Raw genomic sequence first — 22,720 nt, forward strand, 5'->3', positions numbered from 1 at the left:
TTTCTGACAGTATCTTTATGATTAATCAGATCTTGGGCCATGGTGATCAGAAGTTTACATTTTAGTTTAACTACACTTGCAGTTTTCACTGAAGAAATATTTCTTCTTCTGCAGGATATTTGTACATAAATACCAAATGAGTACAATTTTTAAAACAATAAATTCAAGCAAATAATTAGCATATAATTCACAAAAGTGCATATGTCTCAAGTGAAACTGATCTGGGTATTGCAGTCTTAAGAAAGTCTCTTCAACTCAAAATCTGGAATTTTCTGATATTTAAAAAGTAAGTACAAAGTTCATGTTATTGTCTTGCATTGACAGAGTCAAAAAACGAGAAAAAGGTATGCAGTTTTGTACTTTCAAGTGTCAGCAGAATGTTTAAGCTTATTAGGTCTTGTTTAGGGTGAAAAATAAGTTGGAGGTCAATAATATTTTCTATGCAGTTGTATAATCTTTGGCACATCTCATTTCTATGAAAAGTATTTGGCCAGGCCCACTCAATCGCGGTCTATATTGATTTTGAAAATATTGAATATTTCACATGTATTAGTTTGTGATTAGGCTGTTCAAGGGGAATCATTAGTGGTAGCCAATGTTAATTGGCTTTCAGTTATTAAAGCATTAGCACATCTCATTTCTATGGAGATTGTTTGGCCATATCTCTCAGTCAGAGTCTATTGACTTTGAAACTTTTGCTTAGTTTTCAAGTTTTAGCTTGTGATTAGATAAGATTAAGATAAACTCATGATATGTTGTATGCATATTCATCGGCATTTTCCAAGTATCATTTCCATGGAGATTATTTAGCCCCACCCAAAGGTTCTGGAAAGGATCATATTTGCCAGTCATGACCTAAACTGTCCTGAACAAAAGATTTGGATTAAGGACAAATTTCATCTTTTCACAGAAATTATTCTTGTCTTTTCATTGTGATTCCCTTTCTTAATCACCATTTTGTACTTGCTTTTCTTAAATGATTCTTTTCCTGTAATAAAAACTGCCACTTCAACATAGTTTGTTAATCCTGATGCCTTCCTAATAAATATTAATGCCTTTGGTAAATATTGGCTAATGACCATATGACTTAAGCATAAAATGCAAAATGAAGTCAAGCTTAATTAAACGAGTGCAACTATTATCTATTTTATTCAATCTCTTTCAAAAGTAATGAAGTTAAAAACACCAGAGATTTTCTGTTAATTTGACAAACAAAACTAATCCCTGAAATGTATCTCTACTTTAGTATTGTGGCATAACTTCCAGTTTGGATTTCTTCTTCAAACTACAAAATCGAAAGAAATATTAGCAATGTCTACTGTTAAAAAAAAAAAAAAAAAATTATCTCGAAATTATTTAGAATATAAGTCTTAAAAATCATTTCAATTTGGAACTGTTGCCTTCCCTAAACTGTTCTTGAAAGTTTTAAGTAAAATGGTATAATGAAAAAAAAAAAAAGTAAAAAAAAAAGTGGATGTGATGAAACAGGTAACACAAGCTCCTTGATGCTATGCATCTAGTGATAGTGAATTTGTCTGAAAAAAATCTGGATTCTTGATTATGACTCAATTAAAGTTGATCGTAAGTATACAGAATTGATCATAAATTACAGTCAACTTTTGTCATAAGATATTTTATGAAACTGATCACGGTTTCAGTGGTATAAACTACTTCTAATCTTCTAGCCAAATACCAACAGAATTAGAGCCAGATGGTAGAACACAATCTGTCAATTCTTTCATCCCAAATAAAGACTTTTTTTTTAAAGTATACAAAAAGTAGTTCTATAGAGCTTTTATTTAGCCCTGCAATTTTAGAAGCATCAGCTAAAACTCTGTGTTTGTATTTGGGACAAAATTTGTTATTTATTTAAATTTTTTCAATCAATTTAAGGACTAAATTTGGATTTTTTTGCAGTTAAGCTGCATTATGCGAGCACCCTAGATTTGTGTTCTACCCAATAAATGCTGAAATACTTGCCATTGTTATTATCTAACTGGCTACTATGTTTATTTATGGCTCCATTATTTAGAATCACATGAGTTAATGCTTTTGATTTAATTTCTGATAACCTTTACTTTTATCTACCCAACTCCCTTGGTCATATGTCATAAGTACATTTGCACTTTATATAAGTTTATCTAGTATCTTATTAAATGAAACAGAAATTTCTAAATTAAAGGTTTGAAATTCATACTGACAATGCAGTATCACTGCATATATATTTGCATATTTAAGACTTAAGAGTATTCTTAAGGAGTTCATATATATGTAAATTGTCAATTATGGTATGGCAGATTTAAAGGTATTAGATAATTAAATTTTATAGATTTTTATATGTAATTAAAATCAAATGTAAAATTTGACGTATATTGAATTTCACTAGCAAGTAGCTGTTTTTGCATTGTATTGTAATATTGTCAAATTTGATAGAAACTGAAACTTAATTAGTTAACTTTTTTATACCATTACGTTTCACATCAGAAATCATTTAATTTGCGCTGTTTATCATACAGTCATCTTTTATTTTGTTATTGCCAAAGGAACCAGTTAAATTTGTAGTGAACTGTTAGCTAATTGAAAATTCTTGAAGTAATTAAAATGGTATTTTATGTATTTGTTGTTTCCTTTCATTATAAATTAAAATGTCATTATCATTAAATTTTTTTGTGTTTTTTGCCTTGTTTGTTAAAAAATATAGCTAAAAATTATCCTTAAAAATTAATCGGCACACTGATGATACATATTGTACATTGTTGTAAGGTTAATTTTCTTTTCATGTAAACATTAAAAAATTTCAAACAATTTTCCAATTCTAGTTTGCCTCTTCCTTGGTTTCCATAACATTTATGTCTCAGCCTACATGAAAATACAAACCCGATTCTTGAAATACTTTTTGACATACTGGAATACTAATAGAATGGAGATGCAATTTTGAAATACCTCTCCAAACAAGAGGTTTGTAATGACTTGCATGAAGAATAATGGTAAATATTCGTGCCAAATGAAGTTAACTGTAATTTTTGGTGCATTATGATAAAATGTACATTTTAGACAATAAAAAATTGACTGAATTTACTGAATCATGTTAATTTTAAAAAAAATTGATGGTACTGATAGTTATTTGAGACCTCTGACAAATCAGGATAAGGACATTTTGACGATTTAACCTATTTCATCCTAACAAAAGTAAGGTTTCCCATTTTTGTTGAGCCTGTGTCTTATGTCGGAGAAAGCTCGACATAGGGATAATGATACAGTAGCAGTGGCGTTTATGCTCACTTCTTAAAAGCTTTATATTTTAGAAGGTAGATGCTTCATACTCTGTAAACAGAGGCCTCATGTTACTAAGTTTCTGTCTGTCATAGGTTGATGGCCCTTCACCTCATTTTCATGGTTCAGTGACTACTTAAAAAAAAAGTTAAGATTTTTTTATAATATTAATTTCTCTATAATTATATTATGAGTAATAGGAGAACTATATACCTTGCAAGGTCTTCATACCCGTAGGACAGTTTTCACTTGACCTCAACCTCATTTCATGGATCAGTAAACAAGGTTAACTTTTTGTGGTCTATATCTCAAATACTATACATAAGCAAAAGGTCTAGTATATTTGGTGTATGAAAGGACTGTAAGGTGTACATGTCCAACTGGCAGGTGTCATCTGACCTTGGTCTCATTTTCATGGTTCAGTGGTTATAGTTAAGTTTTTGTTTTGGTCTGTTTTAACTATACTGTATGCAATAGCTCTACTATATCTTGTGTATGATATAATTGTTAGGTGCACATGTCTAGCTGGCAGCGCTGCCATCTGACCTTGACCTCATTTTCATGGTTCTTTGGTCAAAGGTAAGTTTTGGTGATTTTTAGCTCACCTGGCCCAAAGGGCCAAGTGAGCTTTTCTCATCACTTGGCGTCCGTCGTCATCGTCCGTCGTTGTTAACTTTTACAAAAATCTTCTCCTCTGAAACTATTGAGCCAAATTAAGCCAAACGTGGCCACAATCATCATTGGAGTATCTACTTTAAAAAATGTGTGGCGTGACCCGGCCAACCAACCAAGATGGCGGCCATGGCTAAAAATAGAACATATGGGTAAAATGCAGTTTTTGGCTTATAACTCAAAAACCAAAGCATTTAGAGCAAATCTGTTCTGGGTAAAATTGTTTATCAGGTCAATATCTATCTGCCCTTGAATTTTAGATGAATCGGACAACCCTTTGTTGGGTTGCTGCCCCTGAATTGATAATTTTAGGTAAATTTTGCTATTTTTGGTTATTATCTTGAATATTATTATAGATAGAGATAAAATGTAAACAGCAATAATATGCAGCATAGTAAGATCTACAAATAAGTCAAATAACCAAAATGGTCAGATGACCCCTTTAGAAGTTATTGCCCTTAATAGTCAATTTTTAACAATTTTTGGTAAATCTTAGTCATCTTTTATGAAAATCTTCTCCTTTGAAACTACCAGGCCAAATTAAAACAAACTTGGCCACAATCATCATTGGAGTATCTAGTTTAAAAATTGTGTGGCGTGACCTGGCCAACCAACCAAGATGACCGCCATGGCTAAAAATAGAACATAGGGGTTAAAATGCAGTTTTTGGCTTATATCTTAAAAACCAAAGCATTTAGAGCAAATTTGAAAGGGAGTAAAATTGTTTATCAGGTCAAGATCTATCTGCCATGAAATTTTCAGATGCATAATACAACCCGCTTTTAGGTTGCTGCCCCTGAATTGTCATTTTAAGGAAATTTTGCCGTTTTGTTATTATCTTGAATATTATTATAGATAGAGATAAACTGAAAACAAAAACAAAAACAATGTACAGCAAATTAAGACCTTAAAATAAGTCAAAATGAGCAAAATGGTCAATTGACCCCCTAAGGAGTTATTGTCCTTTATAATCAATTTTTAACCGGATTTTTGTGACAAAAATGTCGGTTATTGATTTGGGTATGTACGGTGGCCGGGCTGTCGGGCGGGCAGGCGGCAATCAAATGTTGTCTGTGCATTAGCTCATGAACTGTTCAACCAAAGCTTTTTAAATTTTAATATGTTGTTACTGACAACTAAATGAAGGTCAAGTTCAATAATGGTGATTTTGACTTCTACCATTCAGGAGTTATGGTTCTTTTAAGATTGAAAAATGGTGTTTCCAGTCGTGTCCCTGCATTTTCTCATAATCCATTCAACCAAAGCTTTTTAAATTTATATATGTTGTTACTGAAGACAAAATAGAGGTCAAGTTCAGTAATGACGATTTTGACTTTTACCATTCAGGAGTTATGGTTCTTGAAAGATTCAATCTAAGCTTTTAAAATTTTAATATGTTGATACTGACTACAAAATGGAGGTCAAATTTGATATTGACGATTTTCACTTTCAGCATTCATCAGTTATGGTTCTTGTGATATTGCCAGGACACAAATAAATGTTATAAATACGGTTTGCTGTTGTTGTGACAGCCTCTTGTTACAATTTTCATAAAATTTGTAAATTTGAACTAACATTTTCCACTGAAACTACTAGGCCAAGTTCAATATAGATAGATATAATTGTAAGCAGCAAGAACGTTCAGTAAAGTTAGATGTACAAACACATCACCATCACCATCACCAAAACACAATTTTGTCATGAATTCAAATGCGTCCTTTGTATAATATTCACATAGACCAAGGTGAACGACACAGGCTCTTTAGAGCCTCTAGTTTCTAATACTATATGCAATAGGTCAACTATATTTGGTGCATAGAAATATTTTATGATGTACATGGTCCAGTCTTGCAGGTTTAATTTGGTCTTGACCTAATTTTCACGGTTCATTGCTCAATGTTAGTCTTGTGTTTTGGTCTGTTTTTCTTTACCTATAAGCAATATATTTGTTGTATGGAAGAATGAAGCCGTACATGTTTGCCTGGCATGCTTCATCTGGCCTTGACCTGATTTTCATGGTTTATTGATCAATGTTAAGTTTTCATGGTTAAGTCTGTTTCTTAGAAACTATAAGCAATAGGTCATCTATATTTAGTGTATTGAATGATTGTTGGGTGTACATGTATTTCTTGATTGGTTTATATAACCTTGACCTCATTTTCTTGTATCACTTTAACATTGTTTAAGTTGATGTGATAGTTGTAGTAAAGCTTTATATTTAGGACTATCAACATAATATCAATGATTAGTAAAGAAGGAGAAACAAAAATGAGAAACGCATGATTTTTTATTTAAGAAATAATTCCTTCATGTCATGCTCTATGCTCATTTTAACATGGGTAGGCATTATATTTGTCGATATTTTACACTGAGCGTTATTTCGATTCTTATAGGACAAATACAGTACTTTTATAGGTCGAAGCGTACGAAATAACCGTAAAAATGTTTGGCTGTTCCTATTTCCTCCTCGAGGAGTCTGTTCATTGCATTTCATACTGATAAGTTTAAAAACTACGAGCAGGGTAAATGTATGTTGTTTCATAAAAATATATAATAAAAGTTTATGTTAGCTGCTTAAATGTATATATTTTAAAGGATAACGATGGAAATAATGTTAATATACAAACAGTAAGTTCATGCGCGTGTCAAACATATTTTGTGCTCATTAGAACATGGCTTTTTACAAAGCGTAATAAGGACGTCATATTAGAATTATTAATATTAATCAGCTACTAAATAATCAGATAAGCACTTGGTCAAACCAATATCACTTATCTTCAATATGATAAATATTTTTCAGAAAAAAAGGGAAGTAATTAAATTCAAATAACTTTATTCTGAGCTCTTGGTATCAGTAAAAATATGTACTTTACTAAAATTTTGATTGATTTTTTTTTGTAAATTAAAATTTGAAAAGAAATCAAGATCAAAATGCAGTATTTAGTAAAATTGATCTTGTATATTCATGACTGTTATTTTTATCAAATGCACTCATGACTTGATCTATCTTTGTAATTTTTCAAGTACATGTACAAGTATTTGAAATACATGTAATTAAGAATTTGCAGAGTCATAGTACATTTTTTTAATTAAATGCCTGGAACAATTTTGCAAGCAGAGCTATTTGTATGAAACAGTGATTGCTTTAAAATGCTATCAAAATTAAATATCTAAAATTAATTATTATTAACTTTGACAAGCTCTCTGTTTATTAGAAAGAAAAACCTCTCATATTCAATTAAGTAGAATTATTCAAAATCTATAGGAAAATTTTTAAACGATGATGAAATTTGAAATTTCAATAAAAGGGTGTAAAATTCTATAATTATTTCTGAATTATTAAATTTTTCTAAACATTGAAGGTGTTAAATTTACGCTATTATTTAATATTTCTTTTTCAATTGAATAATAATTTTGTCATCACATGTCTCTACTCGTTGAACCACGTCAAGTGGTAAGACCTCACAGAGAGAGAAATTTGTTTTAATGTTTTTTTTGTCACTAAAACTGTCTGTTTTATCACAATTCATTTTGTAATGTGACAATTATTAACATAGGACTTACCAGATATGAATAGTTAAACTAAATTTACTTTTGCCTTAGGTAGAAAGTATAAAATTTAACAACTTTGAGAAGTTTCAATCTTTCAGGGTGGCATTGCATCACTCCGTTGATTTCCCTCCGATTGTGCATGTGTGTGGTAGGCTTTCGCTCTCGTTAAACTGTCAGTAAGGTGAGAGTGTGTCGTCATCTTGATGGGGAAAGTGTTAACATTGGACATTTTTTCACACTTACGACAATTGTTTTTGATCGGAGATAACAGACTACTGTATAATGAGGTATAAAGTCCCATGCACTTTTAAAGTAACGTATTAAGATGAAGGATGAGTACAAGAAAGCATGTAAAATCGGTAAAATTTACGTGGGTTGGTCCAAAAATTCATAAACAACTAATCAGTAATGAATTGATGCTAATTAAAAGTCATCAAATTAAACTTTTAATTTAGTTTTCAATATTAAATATTTGTGTTTCTATGAATGACATTTGCAGGATGCATATTAGAAATAAATTGCTCTTTCAATAGAATTATAAATAATTGTTTATTAAATGGGAGCAGTCCGATATTCTATAAATTCTGTATAATTTTTTATCACACAAAGTTGAGACACCCTTTCAGGATTATGAAAATTGCTTATAATAATAAAACTTGAAAAATGATATCACTGCAAAATATAATTACCAGCCTATTAGTCAGAAAAAAATATCATTGATGCAGTCATTGAATTCTGTAATTTTGGATGTTTGAGCCAGTTCTTAATGATTGATATAAATATGTCTGTTGCAATACTCACCCAGTTGCATAATTTTTTTGCATTTAATAAAAACCTGGCAAAAATTTCTGAAATTAACAGTATTTAAAATATTGGAACCTTATATGAATGAACTATATTGTATTATACTAAAATAATTTTGAAAAAGCCTAGGACAACACATAATTAAATTTTTTTTTTTCTATGAAAAGAAAATTTCACTCATCATTTTGTACAAATCTCATACTCAAGTAAAGAATTGACTTTATATTTAACCCATGTTTGGCATAACAGACATATTTTCTTATTAACAGTTGAAGTTTATTTGTTTACTGGAATGGAAGGTCAGACTTGTAGAATATGTGATGACATGTTAAGGATGATCATCCCTATAGGGCAATTGAATTTTCTTTGCTTATATAATTATCTTAGTCAAATTGACTATGAAAGACATCTTAGAAGAAAAACCTTTCAAGGCTTAATAAACACATCCTGGCTCAATCAAAGTGTGAAAGGCTAACACAGTTTGTGAAAATATCATCATCCTCTTTAACCTGACGTGTATAGAACTATCCGACAGTTATAGAATTCGTCAAAGTTCTGATTTCCGGATCTGGTACATGCTAGACATACTAACACGAGACGTGAAATGTTGGTGACGGTTTTTAAATTACATTTCCTAATTTGATGATTTAGAATTTTTTTCCTGTCTGACGGACACAATACGATGATCAGTAACTGCCAGAACAAGAAAATTTTTATGTTAAGCATCATGCAATCTGTATCATTTGAAAATAATTACCGTAAAGACAGTCCTCGAGTAATGTCATTTTCCAATCGTCTCTCGTTATCGTATAATAGGGGGTAATGACAAAAACAGAAAATTGAATTATCCCCAGTTAAAAGTCAACAGAAATTGTACTATCTCACCCGTAATGCAATTACATCGGTTGTGATTTTTGTTCCTAGAATTTCTACAATCATTTTGTTCAATAAAACATGAAAGTCGTCTGCCATAAATGTAACGAGGTTGTATTATTATTGACTATTGACGACAGAAGAATATAATTATTGATAAAGAAGTTTCAACAATCGTAACCTTAACCATAATTTTATATTTCTTAACGATATTAGAATGATGAGTCCCACATGCACCATATCTATTGTTGTGTATTAAGTATGTTCCTTGTATAAAAACTTTATTAACCATAATTATAATTTTATTGGTATCATTATAAACTATTGTATCTTAATATTCACAGGCCCCTATTAAGAGTTTTCTGAGAGGGGTATAAATGTAAATAATTCAATTATGGTCCGACATCAGGTTAACAGCAAGCACTTATCTAATTCATAATATAATAAAGGGCACTAATGAAAAAATATGACATTGTTTAGACTCAACATGCCTGATAAAACACAAGATCTGCACGAAATGTAGTTGATATATTGTTACAATTCATGCCATAATTGTTGTCTTGATGGAAATTTTGGTAAATTGTTTTGTAATGAATGTTGATTTCTTAGACTATCCTTTATATTGATATGATCATCTTGGTGCTTTTGTATTTGTTTGTTTTTTATTGAATTAAGATTTTTATTTTTATTTTTGGGTTATATCAAGTTTTATGATACTGAGTCTGTGAAGTTTATATTTACAGTAGTGGTGTTTTCTCTTTTAGAATATTTTGAGACCCTTTCAACATCTTTAACTGTAAACTAAAAGTTTAGTTCTTTGATAAATTTTAATAATTACATTTTCTAGTTAACAAGATTTTATTTTAGCACATAGACCTCATAATTTTTTTAATATCCAACATAATTTATTTTTAGACATTGTTTGTCAAGGAGACATACTGTGTGTCCTGTTTATTTGGCCTTTCTGTTTGTCTGTCTATTGCAAAATTTTAATGTACAATCTGCTACAAGTTACATTAAATGGCACACAATCTATAAAATTAAATCTTAATTATGTGTATTTATGCAACTTTAAAAAGAATTTCTAACTTTCTGGTTTATAAGGTTGGCAATAGCAAAACATGAACTTATTTTGCTTATTTTCATAAAAAAAATCTAGATTATATTGTTATAGAATAAAATTGAGAATGAAAATGGGGAATGTGTCAAAGAGACAACAACCCGACCAAAAAAAACCACAACAGCAGAAGTTCACCAACAGGTCTTCAATGTAGCGAGAAATTCCTGCACCCGGAGGCGTCCTTCAGCAGGCCCCTAAACAAAAACATACTAGTTCAGTGATAATGAACGAAAACAGAAAAATGTTTTACAGAATTATTTAATGTCACGTATAGTTGTGCACTTCCTATTTCATTTTCAATATCTCATGTAACAAAACATTTACAATACAATATTTACACAAGGGAAAGTTTGAAGAGGCAAAATCTCCTGGACTTTTAAATTATCAAATCCAAACAAATGTAATATGATGATTGACCTTAGGGTGTCAACATTTCAGTTTTGAGACCAAAAAATTAAAGTTGTAATATATAACAAAGATTAATATAATATATCAGTACATGTAGCAATATTTTTCAGAAATTTTGTGTTTAAAAACAAGTTGTTTCTTTGCATTTGAGTGAGGTATTTGATTGCTAGGAAAAAAATCATGTAAGAATTATCTTTAATTAATTAATTTATTTCAGGGTACCTAAGATATATTTTGGAACCAGAACACATAAACAGATTTCTCAGATTGTCAGAGAGTTGAAGAAAACAGCTTATAGGGATACCAGGTAAGACATAACTAGGAACCAGAACACATAAACAGATTTCTCAGATTGTCAGAGAGTTAAAGAAAACAGCTTATAGAGATACCAGGTAAGATATTACTAGGAACCAGAACACATAAACAGATTTCTCAGATTGTCAGAGAGTTAAGGAAAACAGCTTATAGGGATACCAGGTAAGACATCATCAGTATTATCAAAGGAAGTAAACCTTGGTGTCCAAGTGGTCTTAGTATTTAAAAAACTACTGTAAACAGTCGACATTGAGCAGTCTGAGGTTGTGAGTTTGAACCCTGCTGGTGTGGGTGCACTTGACTCCATTCTTAATTGACAAGGGTTGTCAGTTTTCCTATCGAAGGTTGGTGGTATTTTCCGTGCACTCTGGCTGAAGCTTCCTCCACAAATAAATACTGGCTGCCATGAAATAGCCCAAAAATGGTGCTTAACCCTTTCCTCCATTGAATTTTTTTTTTTTTGCATACTTGATTCGCATAGGATTTTTTTAATAAAATGCTGAACATATACTTTAAAGTATTAAGGGATTGCAAAAAACAACTATTTCAGCAAATAAATTTAAGTCAGATATTCCTATGATATGCCTTTTAATATTGGATACAAATTTAATTAAGTCAACTGCAGACACTTTGTCGTCAAAGTGTTTTAACTGAGGTACTACACAGGCGTCAAAAGGCGTCATTATGGAGTAAGGGGGATGGCGTCAAAAGGTGTCATTATGGAGGAAAGGGTTAATGGTGGTGTTAGAACACCAACAATCAAATAATTTGTGACTCTTTCTTGACTCCTACAGAAAAACTAATGAAAACCAGCATTGACAATTTTAAAGAAGTAAAGTTGTGTACCTTAGATCAATAACCTTTAGGGGATTCCTTGGTCTATTTTTATTTATCACTCTAAAGTGAATCCTTCTATAAATGCATGCTTACAGCACCAGACACACTCGTGAACACTCATGCTTAGCTTATTTGATTTTAAATTCTCTAATATGATTGTTACTCTGTCACAGTTATTTACATTGAATTGTTTAACATCAATATGCAAAGAGAGATAACTCTTGCCTTTATTGGAAGAATAGTTTCTATATTGGGGGAAAAACTCACTATAATGCAGTTTCTAATAATGTATTTGTTTTGTAGAATGACTATTTTAGCCAGTAAGGAATTCACATGTATACATCCAGCTGTGTCCAAAATGAAGAATAAAAATGAAGGATGTAAAGAACTAATGGATGTAAGTTGGTAAATATTGATGAGATAATGGTAAATCATAGACTATAAGGATTGTCTTTGACATGCAGTGCTATTTGTTTCTTTTTTGAAGGCCTTGCTGTGACTTTAGAGGATCAACAGCAATAAAAGTCCAGTTTATCTGTAATGGTTTTGGCAGTGAGGGATTTGTGTGTCCTGAATTGGTCTGACACCATATTTCTTATATGCAACAGGGATAAATACAAAAAATATTTTATTCACTGCAGGAATCTTCTGCTTGATATACTTATGCATAATTACGGAAAATTCAGAAATTATTGCCAAAAATGTGACAGGGTTATGATTGGAATAGTTTAAACTCGCATTTTGAAATTTTGTATATCAATTCAACCAAAAATTTTCTCAATATCGCCAAAATTAAAAATCGCATTTTAGACTAAAATGATAAAATCATAAGAATAAATGCACACTCTAATTTCTGTATTGACAGTACTTGAGAAACAATGTAACATACTTCATCATTATATTTCAGGGACCAGGATGTAAATTCAATGACCGAGTAAAGAAAATTTTCCCTCACTATTCCAACCTCCAGGAATATGGTTTATCTGAAGCATGGGATTTAGAAGATTTAGTTCATCTTTGTAGACAGAAAAAGGTAACAATTTATACTTGACTTGTCACATAAAAAAAAAGATTTTCGTAATTAATGTCGAATCTTGATCCAAGATTAGTAGTCGATTAAATTACATATCTTTTTTGAAAGAATAATAGTGCTACACGGTAATAATGGTCTAAAAAAATTATAGATCTGAAAATGTTTAACATGTCTTTTAGCTAGATAAGAAGATGTGGTATGAGTCTCAATGGGACAACTCTCCATCCAAGTTACAATTTGTAAAAAGTAAACTATTATATGTCCAAGTACAGTCTTTAACACAGAGCCTTGGTCCACACTGAACAAGAAATGATTAGTAAAAAAACATTCAAACAGGTAAAACATCTGTCTAATTTATATAAAATAATGGAAAACAAGAAACATTTAAAAACCACATCTTTAAAGGACAACCACTGAACAACAGGTTGCTTTAATAGTTAGACATGCCATGAATGGAGCCGTGTGTTTGTTCTTTTGTCTTTAATTGGACTATCTTTTTAGGTGTGTCCATATTTCAGTGTAAGAAGTTTCAGAAAAGAAATAGATATAGTGTTCTGTCCTTACAACTATCTTATTGATCCAATTATCAGACAAAATGTAAGTACTATAGGAAAATTCTTTTATTATTTTTATGCCCCACCTACGATAGTAGAGGGGCATTATGTTTTCTGGTCTGTGCTTCCGTTCGTCCTTCCGTCTGTCCCTCCTCAGGTTAACGTTTTTGGTCAAGGTAGTTTTTGATGAAGTTGAAGTCCAATCGACTTCAAACTTGGTACACATGTTCCCTGTGATATGATCTTTCTAATTTTAATGCCAAATTAGAGATTTAACTTCAATTTCACGGTCCAATGAACATAGAAAATGACAGTGCGAGTGGGGCATTCGTGTACTGAGGACACATTCTTGTTAATAAATTATAATGAGTAAAAGTGTAATCCTAATGAACATTTGCACTTAAAAATCATTTATTCTGACTGACATGAGAAATAACTTTGTTTTGGGATTAGAGAACAGTCTGCTTAAAAATATTAATTGACAGTTAACTAAATGAAAGGATTCAAAGTTAACATTAGAGTGAAAACCATCACACAAACTAATGGAGGCCTTATGATATATACGGTTTAAGTTCATATTAAAACTGAAACTAAGTGCAAAACTTGAAAATATTCATGTTTTATATCAACGTTGCATAATATCTTGAGACAATTCTGATGATATTCCAGAATGAACATTTAAGAAACTGTTTAAATTTTGTAGATGGAGATAAGTTTGAAGGATGAAATAGTAATCTTAGATGAAGCTCACAACATAGAAGATTCGGCAAGGGAAGGAGGCAGTGAAAACTTTACTGATGATCAACTGGATAAAGCTATTAAAGAAATACATGAAATGAGTAAGCTTACATTATGTTACGATTTTCTATCATTTGCTGTTATTTTATCAAAGGTTTACTCTTTTTGAATCCAAGCTTTTGTTACAAACATGTTTGTTTACATAGATTAGACCGTCGCTTTTCCTGTATAAATGGTTTTACACTAGTTATTTTTTGGGGCCCTTTATAGCTTGCTGTACGTTGTGAGCCAAGTTTCCATGTTGAACACTGTACCTTGACATATAATGGTTTACTTTTATAGAGTTGTCTCATTGACACTCATACCACATATAATTATATCTAAGTTATACATTTATCTTTATATTCAGGGATAATTATAAATTTAAATTACAAATACATTCTTCTTAAAAATCAGTTGATGATAATTGTTTCTGGTATCAAACCATCTATATTTTCTCTTTAAACAAGATAGTCATAAAAAATAAATTTTTCGCCAATGATGCAAAGAATTTGGTTGAAAGAAAGAATAACATCCTTTGTATACTTTTAATCTTTATTAACAGATTCAAAAGAATTTGAGCCATCATAAAATAAAATTGAGAAAGGAAATGGGGAATGTGTCAAAGCGACCCGACCATTGAGCAGACAGCGAGAAACTTCTGCACCTGTAGGTGTCCTCCAGCTGGCCCCTTAAAAAATATGTATACTAGTACAGTGATAATGGACGTCATACTAAACTCTGAATTATACACAAGAAACTAGAATTAAAAATCATACAAGACTAACAAAGGCCAGAGGCTGCGGACTTGAGTTTAAATATGTTTATGAGATCTCAACCCTCCCCTATACCTCTAGCCAATATAGAAAAGTGAACACATAACAATACGTATATTAGAATTCAGTTCAAGAGAAGTCCGAGTCTGATGTCAAAAGATGTAACAAAAGAAAATGAATAAAATGACAATAATACATAAATAACAACAGACTACTAGCAGTTAACTGACATGGCAGCTTCAGACCTCATTTGAACTGGTGTACAGTGAATACACATCTTTTTTTTTTCAGTTATACATGGAATAAAACCAGCAGAACACCTCAGGCTACAACAGATGGTAAAATTCTTATTTAATCTTAGCTTGGTCTTTTGATTGTTTGTATTGTTCTGTTGCTTTCTCTAATTTTTTGTGCTATTTTCCCATTTCTTGATCAGTGTGAAAAAATAGTTCTCTTCAAAAGTGAAATATCCCAACTTGAACTGGGGCATTGGTATCTTCAGACACATTCTTCCTTTATTAGATTTATTTAAGTTAATGTGATATGGTAATAGAAAAAAGGTCAGCTTTCCATTAGACAACAGTTTCTATTATTTGGAGTTCTGTAACTGAATCCACAATATAATAATACAGAGATGACCATCATGTGGTAAGATTGTCAATCAGACATCTGTCCCTAGAGTTCAAATGACAAAAATATAACCAATTAAAGCTGTTATTGTTTAAGGTTGAAGGTTTTATGAAGATTATACAGAATAACCTAGACCATTTAGAACAAAGTAGTTTTGATCAAGCCTCTAAAGTGTGGTCTGGATATGATATTGTTGTACGAATGAAAGAATATGGTATTGGACCACAGCATAGAGATGAATTATTGGTAGGTATTATATTGTTTTATGTTTGATTTTTATGCCAACATGTGGTGAATGCTGTTGTCTTGATTTTGAAAAATTAAAATAGCAACTTTGATATTTTGAATTTTCTGGAAGAATGATAAAAAGAAATGCTTGGTATACCATTCCTTCGATACATGCTTCATGTCAATTTAATGAAATGTTATGTTATTTTAATATTTTTACCTTAAAAATCACCTGGTTGAGAGGCCAATGCATGTAAGTTAATGCTGTCATTTGGCATCATCAGCCTTTTTACATAGCTCATTTTATATTCTTGAGAACCTAAAAAAACAGATTAAAAATGAAAAATATTCTCTCAAAGTCTTTGTCATTATTTTGTCACCTGTGTCAACGTGTAGTTTTACCAGTTGATCGGTTCAGGCTCTAGTCTTTTTTGAGCTATTTTCGTTTGTTTTAGAAATGCTTTTCCACAGTTTGTGAAGATGCTACTGAGAGATCAGTCCAGAATGTTCGTGGACAGACGGTCAAACTTAGTTCTGCTTCAGGAAGTACTCTGGAACGAATGTTTAACATCATGGATTTCATGTACAGAAAAGATCTCAAATATTTGGAGGATTATAGGTATAATATTTTATTAAGTTGATATAAACAGACCTTTAAAACAAGATCGTATTCCTTTGCAAAAAAAATATTATTAGAATAAAAAGGAGAAAGGCTGTGGATTTTTTACGTCATTTCCATATGATTTGCATTGTAACAATAAAAGTGTTCATAAAACTTAAATAGCACAGTAAATTCCTATAAATGTTTTTAAAATGATAATTGCTGATTTCGTGACTGTTTCCCAAAACTGGTTCAGAAGTAAATGAAAAACGAAAAAAGATAGAATATGTGTTAGATTTTTTTTCTTTTTTCAGAGTTGCCATATTGAAATCTACAACCTATGTATCTGACAATAATACAGTAAGTGTTCTATATCTTCGGGTTAACTATTTTTATACCCTATTTAGGGGCATATGTTTTTTGGTCTGTGTCTTCGTTCGTTGGTTCATCTGCCTGTCCCCCTTCAGGTTAAAATTAGTTTTTGTTGAAGTTGAAGTCCAATCAACTGAAAACTTAGAACACATGTTCCCTTTGATATGATCTTTCTAGTTTTTATGCCAAATTAGAGTTGACTGCAATTTCATGGTCCACTGAACATAAAAAGTGATTATGAAAGTGGGACATCCATGTACAATGAACACTTTCTTGTTTTTCATCATTTCAAAATGAGGAGATGTGGGTGGTATGATTTCACAATAATTTAAAATGCAGGTTTTCCTTTGTGTAAAACTGATGCAGTCATTATTTTTGCTAAAACTTTCAGTATTTACAGTAAATGAACCTTTCAAAAGTTAATTGATTTGTAATATATTTTAGGATGGCTCATGGATAAGTTCAAGAAACAGACGGGGAGGTAATGTATTTAAAGAAAAAGAAAAAATTTTCAAAGCAAGCTTTAGACATTTTTTTAGTACCCTCTATTATGAAAGCCTTTTATTATTGCATTGAACAAAAAGAGTTGATTAACTATTGATAGTGAAAGTACTTCAGACATGCTTGATTTTTTTTTAATGAAATACTGTTCTAACCATGCACAGTTTTCTTTTGATTACATATGCATATTAAAGTCATAAGAAACGAGTGACCGTTGAAAAATAATGTTCTTCCAATTCTTAAACCAATGCATACAAACATCATAAACTTAGTCTTCTGTGCTCGAATTTATCATTTTTTTCGTGTAAATTTCGTATAATCGTCAATTTTTTTTTCAATCGGTCAGTGTTGTTGTGAAAATATGGCAGGTAATTAAAGTTCGTGTTTTGAAGCCGAAGTTTAACGATTGTCACCTGTTTGTCAACAATTGACGAAAAATAAACAAAAAAGCATGGAATTTGAGCACGTGTTTAACATGTAAATTCAGATAATAGTTTATTTTAAGGACATCCATGCGTATTGTGGTCACCGGATCTTTACGAGATAGGTCACACTGAGGTCACCTTGCATACGGAAAATATATCGGGCGAATTGCTTGCTGGAAGGAGGCAATTCAAATAAAGTAAACTTCTTCTAAATATGAATAAATTAAAGAATTTTCTTCAGAAAAAAGTATATGTACATAAGTTTTACAATGAAAACTATCCATTGAGTTATAAAAAACATATGCATTATTTTTTTTTGATTTGAGGTTTCTTATGACTTTAATGGAAGAAGTATCTTTCATATTTTGAGGAAGAAACCTTTTTACAAGGAATTTCATACAAGTAAACTACATTGAATATATTAATAGAACTAATGTACTGTGTTACGATTCAGATGTTAGATCGTGTTGTTCATCAGCTTTTGGTGCAATGAAATTATCACATGTTTCCTCTTATTCATTTAGTACAAACTATGAGCTATTCAGTAAATGAACAATTTTCACCTGTTTTCAAACTTATTTTTGAATAATCAGTTTTCTCGTTTGAATTGTTTTACATTGTCTTATTAGAGCCTTTTATAGCTGACTATGCGGTATGGGCTCTGCTCATTGTTGAAGGCTGTACGGTGACCTATAGTTGTTAATGTCTGTGTCATTTTGGTCTTTTGTGAAAAGTTATCTCATTGGCAATCATACCACATCTTCTTTTTAAAGGCAGTGCTTTAAGGCCTGACTTTTAAGTCATAAGGTTCATCTTTTCATACGCAATCATTGCAGGGGGTCTTTTGGCCAGAAATAGATCCGGAAATGTTCGAATTTCTCCTCTTCTTTTTATGGTATGATATGGTTTTTATTTCTTTCATTTACATTGGGGACTAAAGAAACGATCAGTGTGTTTGTTTGTTTTATAGAACTTGTTATGAGTGTGTATTTTGCATTATAAGCAGTCAACCTGACTACAAACTATCATTATGTGTATTCCGTGCGGAAAGAGGTCGGGTCAATTTCGAGTGTTATCTGACATCTAAAGATTCTTTAATTAGTTCAGACGTTGATATAACAATGAAAAGTCGACTGAACATGATTAATATTGCATCTTCTATAATTCAAAGCGGAATTCGGTTTATGAACGAGAAACTGTAAAGCGTTTTCAATTTCGGTATTAGTTATGTATGTTGTCTACGTATTATCCTGGTTCCCGGTACTACGTTCCGGGTATTAGCTTTTTGTGTATGTGATGTGTAACATTACGATCGGGTACCAGCCAATCTACGTGTGTATGTGTACATGATTTCCCGCCAAAATGACCGTTTTACAGCTATGGAAAAAATAGTCCACAAACGTTCCGTATAATGATATCAAATTCATAATTAATCGTAACTTTTTTTTATCTTTGTATAATAAATATAACAAAATGGATTCCACAAAATTGAAAATAGCATTATTTTACGAGGATTTCTCATATTTTTCTCACTTCCGGCGCAGTAATACGTATGTTTCGAAGAAGCTCGAAGAATTTGACAAAGTGAATTGAGAAGGAAACGGATAGATTTACGTCCTTGCTATCAGGTAAAACAATTTAAATGTACAGAACAAACACATTTACTTCACACAAATAGTACAGGCTTAAGCTTTTTGTTGTCTTATACACGACTGTAGTCTAGTCGACGGCGGTGACCTACAAGGTACGGGTCATACTGGGTCAAGTCTAAATATGTAAACATATCCACGTGCTATTAGGTAGAAAGCATCGTAATGCAATATCTACAATTTTTCCTACTTTATACATCGTTTAACCAGCTATATTTCTCCTTTATAAATCGTTTAACCCGATATATTTCTCTCAAATACACTTAAACACGGGTTGTATGTACGTATCTTTTCTAGTGTTTTCTTGTCCTTATTAAAGTTCATTTGTTGATGTTTAAATATTTTTGAACGACTGAACACAGGAGTGAATGAATGCAACAATTATATATACTGAAGACTTGGGCTGTACAATGATAGTGTACGTATTGCATACTGATAATTATTCTAGCTAGCTAGCAGTAATTATGTTAATTTAGGATGTAATGACAGGAATTCATGAGCTCAGGCTTTCTGAAAAAAATATCAATGACAATGTAAACAGGAACAAAACATTGACACGAATGCTGCTCTCTTCTATGTTATAGTTATTTAGGTATGTGTGTTGCACAAGTTTCAAAAAAATTAAGTTATAAAACTTTTTTTTAGGGCACAAACCCACTTTAAAGACACTTGTCTACTGCCATACCCATCCTAATTTCATGCACCATTTGCAAGCAAGAGACTGAATGGTTTGCAAAATGAAAAATCAGGACGGTGTCCAATTAAAACAAAAGAACTAAACTGGATGAATATTGTAGGAGAAATCTAGAGGAAAGTTTTGATTTGTGAAATTGGTTTTCCTGAAAAGCCATTCATCCTAGCCTGCAGAAAGGAACTATAACTGTCCACCACCAACTGACGAGCTAATGTTGAGCTTCACATATGGAATTAATCAAATACCATCAACGTTTGTGTTTTCAGCACAGATTTCACAAGTTATGACACAGCTGTGTTTTTTTATACCTGTTTATAGAGTTGTATACTAAATTTTATTTTTTTTATCAATAAATATATATTGTGTCATTTAAGAACTTGTATTTTGCCAAAAGATGCATACTAGTGAATGAAAGTGGTGCAGATCATCTTGCTTTGGTATATAGAATTGAATTACAATTGTTCATGTTATTGGAATGCTTATAAAAATAAGGAGATGTGGTACAATGTATATGATATTTAGTGAGTTAATCAAGCAAAAGTGAATAAGAAATTGGTATAAGCAGTTACAGGTACATGTACTACTGTACAATCTCAAACAATGAGAAAAACTCATACCGTAAAGAGAATTTCATATTTACTTACAAGTAAGTTTTGTTTTTGCGTTGAATAATTTTCTTCTATTGTTTTAATTGCAAATATTGGAAGTGGTTAAAATGCTAATGAGACAGCTGTTATGGCCACAGAGCCTTAATTGAAAACTTCTTTTTCATTCATACCAGTAGATTTTGCCTGGAGTTAGAAACATATCTGCCAACTTTTCAAAATGCACATGGGGGTTTTACATGAAAGATGGTTCATATAGTCATACAAAACCTCCAAGGGGGCCTTCAAATGGAAGCAGGACAAGTCGCCCCACTGGCTAATCGCCCCACTTTTAAAAAAAACACCACAAACTGATTTATCAAATCGCCCCACATGTGAAATTGGTTAAATCATGTTTAATATTACTCCTGCCAACTTGCCCTACTTATAAAAAAACGGTAATATTTAGATTAATAATATATATATAATTAAAAATAAAAACTCGCACCACTTTAATGAAAACTAATGTACACAGAATACAAACAAACCGAAAATTAATTTACTTACTATTATTGATATATACTGAAATTATAATTCTAAAAAAACCCTGATTGTTAAAGAATAACTAAGTTTTGAAGCTCTAAGTTATTTGCATAACAATTGAAAAGAAACCTGTTAAATGTATCATAATGCAATATATGGAATTGAACTTATATTCCATGGGATAACATCTTTTTCCATAAGTGGGGTGAGTTGGCATTACTAAATTCATCCTGGTTATTAATATATTGATCTAGATTTCACCGATTTCCATTAGGTGGGACCAGTTGGCAGGGGTAATATTAACGGGATTTAACACGGTTCACAAGTGGGGGGCGATTTGGTAATCCAGGTTGGGACAGTTTTTTTGTCGAGCCTGCAACTTTTGTCGCAGAAAGCTCGACATAAGGATAGTGATCCGGGGGCGGCGGCGATGTTAGCTCAGTTCTTAAAAGCTTTATATTTTAGAAGGTGGGAGACCTGGATGCTTCATACTTTGTATATGGTTGCCTCATGTTACGAAGTTTCCGTCAGTCACATGTCCAATGTCCTTGACCTCATTTTCATGGTTCAGTGACTACTTGAAAAAAAAAGTTAAATTTTTTGTAATGTTAAATTCTCTCTTATTATAAGTAAAAGGATAACTATATTTGGTATGTACGTAGCTTGCAAGGTCCTCTTGCCTGTCAGACAGTTTTCACTTGACCTCGACCTCATTTCATGGATCAGCGAACAAGGTTAAGTTTTGGTGGTCAAGTCCATATCTGAGATACTATAAGCAATAGGTCTAGTAAATTCGGTGTATGGAAGCACTGTAAGGTGTACATGTCCAACTGGCAGGTGTCATCTGACCTTGACCTCATTTTCATGGTTTAGTGGTTATAGTTAAGTTTTGTGTTTTGGTCTGTTTTTCTTATACTGTTTGCAATAGGTCTTCTATATTTTGTGTATAGAATGGTTGTAAGGTTTCATGGTTCAGTGACTACTTGAAAAAAAGTTAAATTTTTTGTAATGTTAAATTCTCTCTTATTATAAGTAAAAGGATAACTATATTTGGTATGTGCGTAGCTTGCAAGGTCCTCTTGTCCGTCAGACAGTTTTCACTTGACCTCGACCTCATTTCATGGATCAGCGAACAAGGTTAAGTTTTGGTGGTCAAGTCCATATCTGAGATACTATAAGCAATAGGTCTAGTAAATTCGGTGTATGGAAGCACTGTAAGGTGTACATGTCCAACTGGCAGGTGTCATCTGACCTTGACCTCATTTTCATGGTTTAGTGGTTATAGTTAAGTTTTGTGTTTTGGTCTGTTTTTCTTATACTGTTTGCAATAGGTCTTCTATATTTTGTGTATAGAATGGTTGTAAGGTTTCATGGTTCAGTGACTACTTGAAAAAAAGTTAAATTTTTTGTAATGTTAAATTCTCTCTTATTATAAGTAAAAGGATAACTATATTTGGTATGTGCGTAGCTTGCAAGGTCCTCTTGTCCGTCAGACAGTT

General features: G+C 31.6%; 1 protein-coding gene and 1 long non-coding RNA gene across 2 annotated transcripts in view; both read left to right on the forward strand.

The window, feature by feature from the left end:
* LOC134681564 (uncharacterized) overlaps positions 1-22,720 on the forward strand; it is a 65,468-nt gene that overhangs the window by 20,797 nt on the left and 21,951 nt on the right. The window contains exons 16-25 of the mRNA XM_063541210.1: positions 10,920-11,009; positions 12,158-12,251; positions 12,762-12,887; positions 13,389-13,484; positions 14,145-14,280; positions 15,286-15,332; positions 15,721-15,870; positions 16,308-16,471; positions 16,768-16,813; positions 17,270-17,306. Coding sequence (XP_063397280.1) covers positions 10,920-11,009; positions 12,158-12,251; positions 12,762-12,887; positions 13,389-13,484; positions 14,145-14,280; positions 15,286-15,332; positions 15,721-15,870; positions 16,308-16,471; positions 16,768-16,813; positions 17,270-17,306 — 986 coding nt within the window. The remainder of the gene's footprint in view (positions 1-10,919; positions 11,010-12,157; positions 12,252-12,761; positions 12,888-13,388; positions 13,485-14,144; positions 14,281-15,285; positions 15,333-15,720; positions 15,871-16,307; positions 16,472-16,767; positions 16,814-17,269; positions 17,307-22,720) is intronic.
* Positions 18,596-20,462, forward strand: LOC134728224 (uncharacterized). The gene is made up of 2 exons (XR_010108780.1): positions 18,596-19,379; positions 20,046-20,462. It is a non-coding gene; the product is annotated as an uncharacterized LOC134728224 (long non-coding RNA).

The sequence above is a fragment of the Mytilus trossulus genome, chromosome 8 (assembly GCF_036588685.1).
Source record: "Mytilus trossulus isolate FHL-02 chromosome 8, PNRI_Mtr1.1.1.hap1, whole genome shotgun sequence".
Classification (NCBI taxonomy): Eukaryota; Metazoa; Mollusca; class Bivalvia; order Mytilida; family Mytilidae; genus Mytilus; species Mytilus trossulus.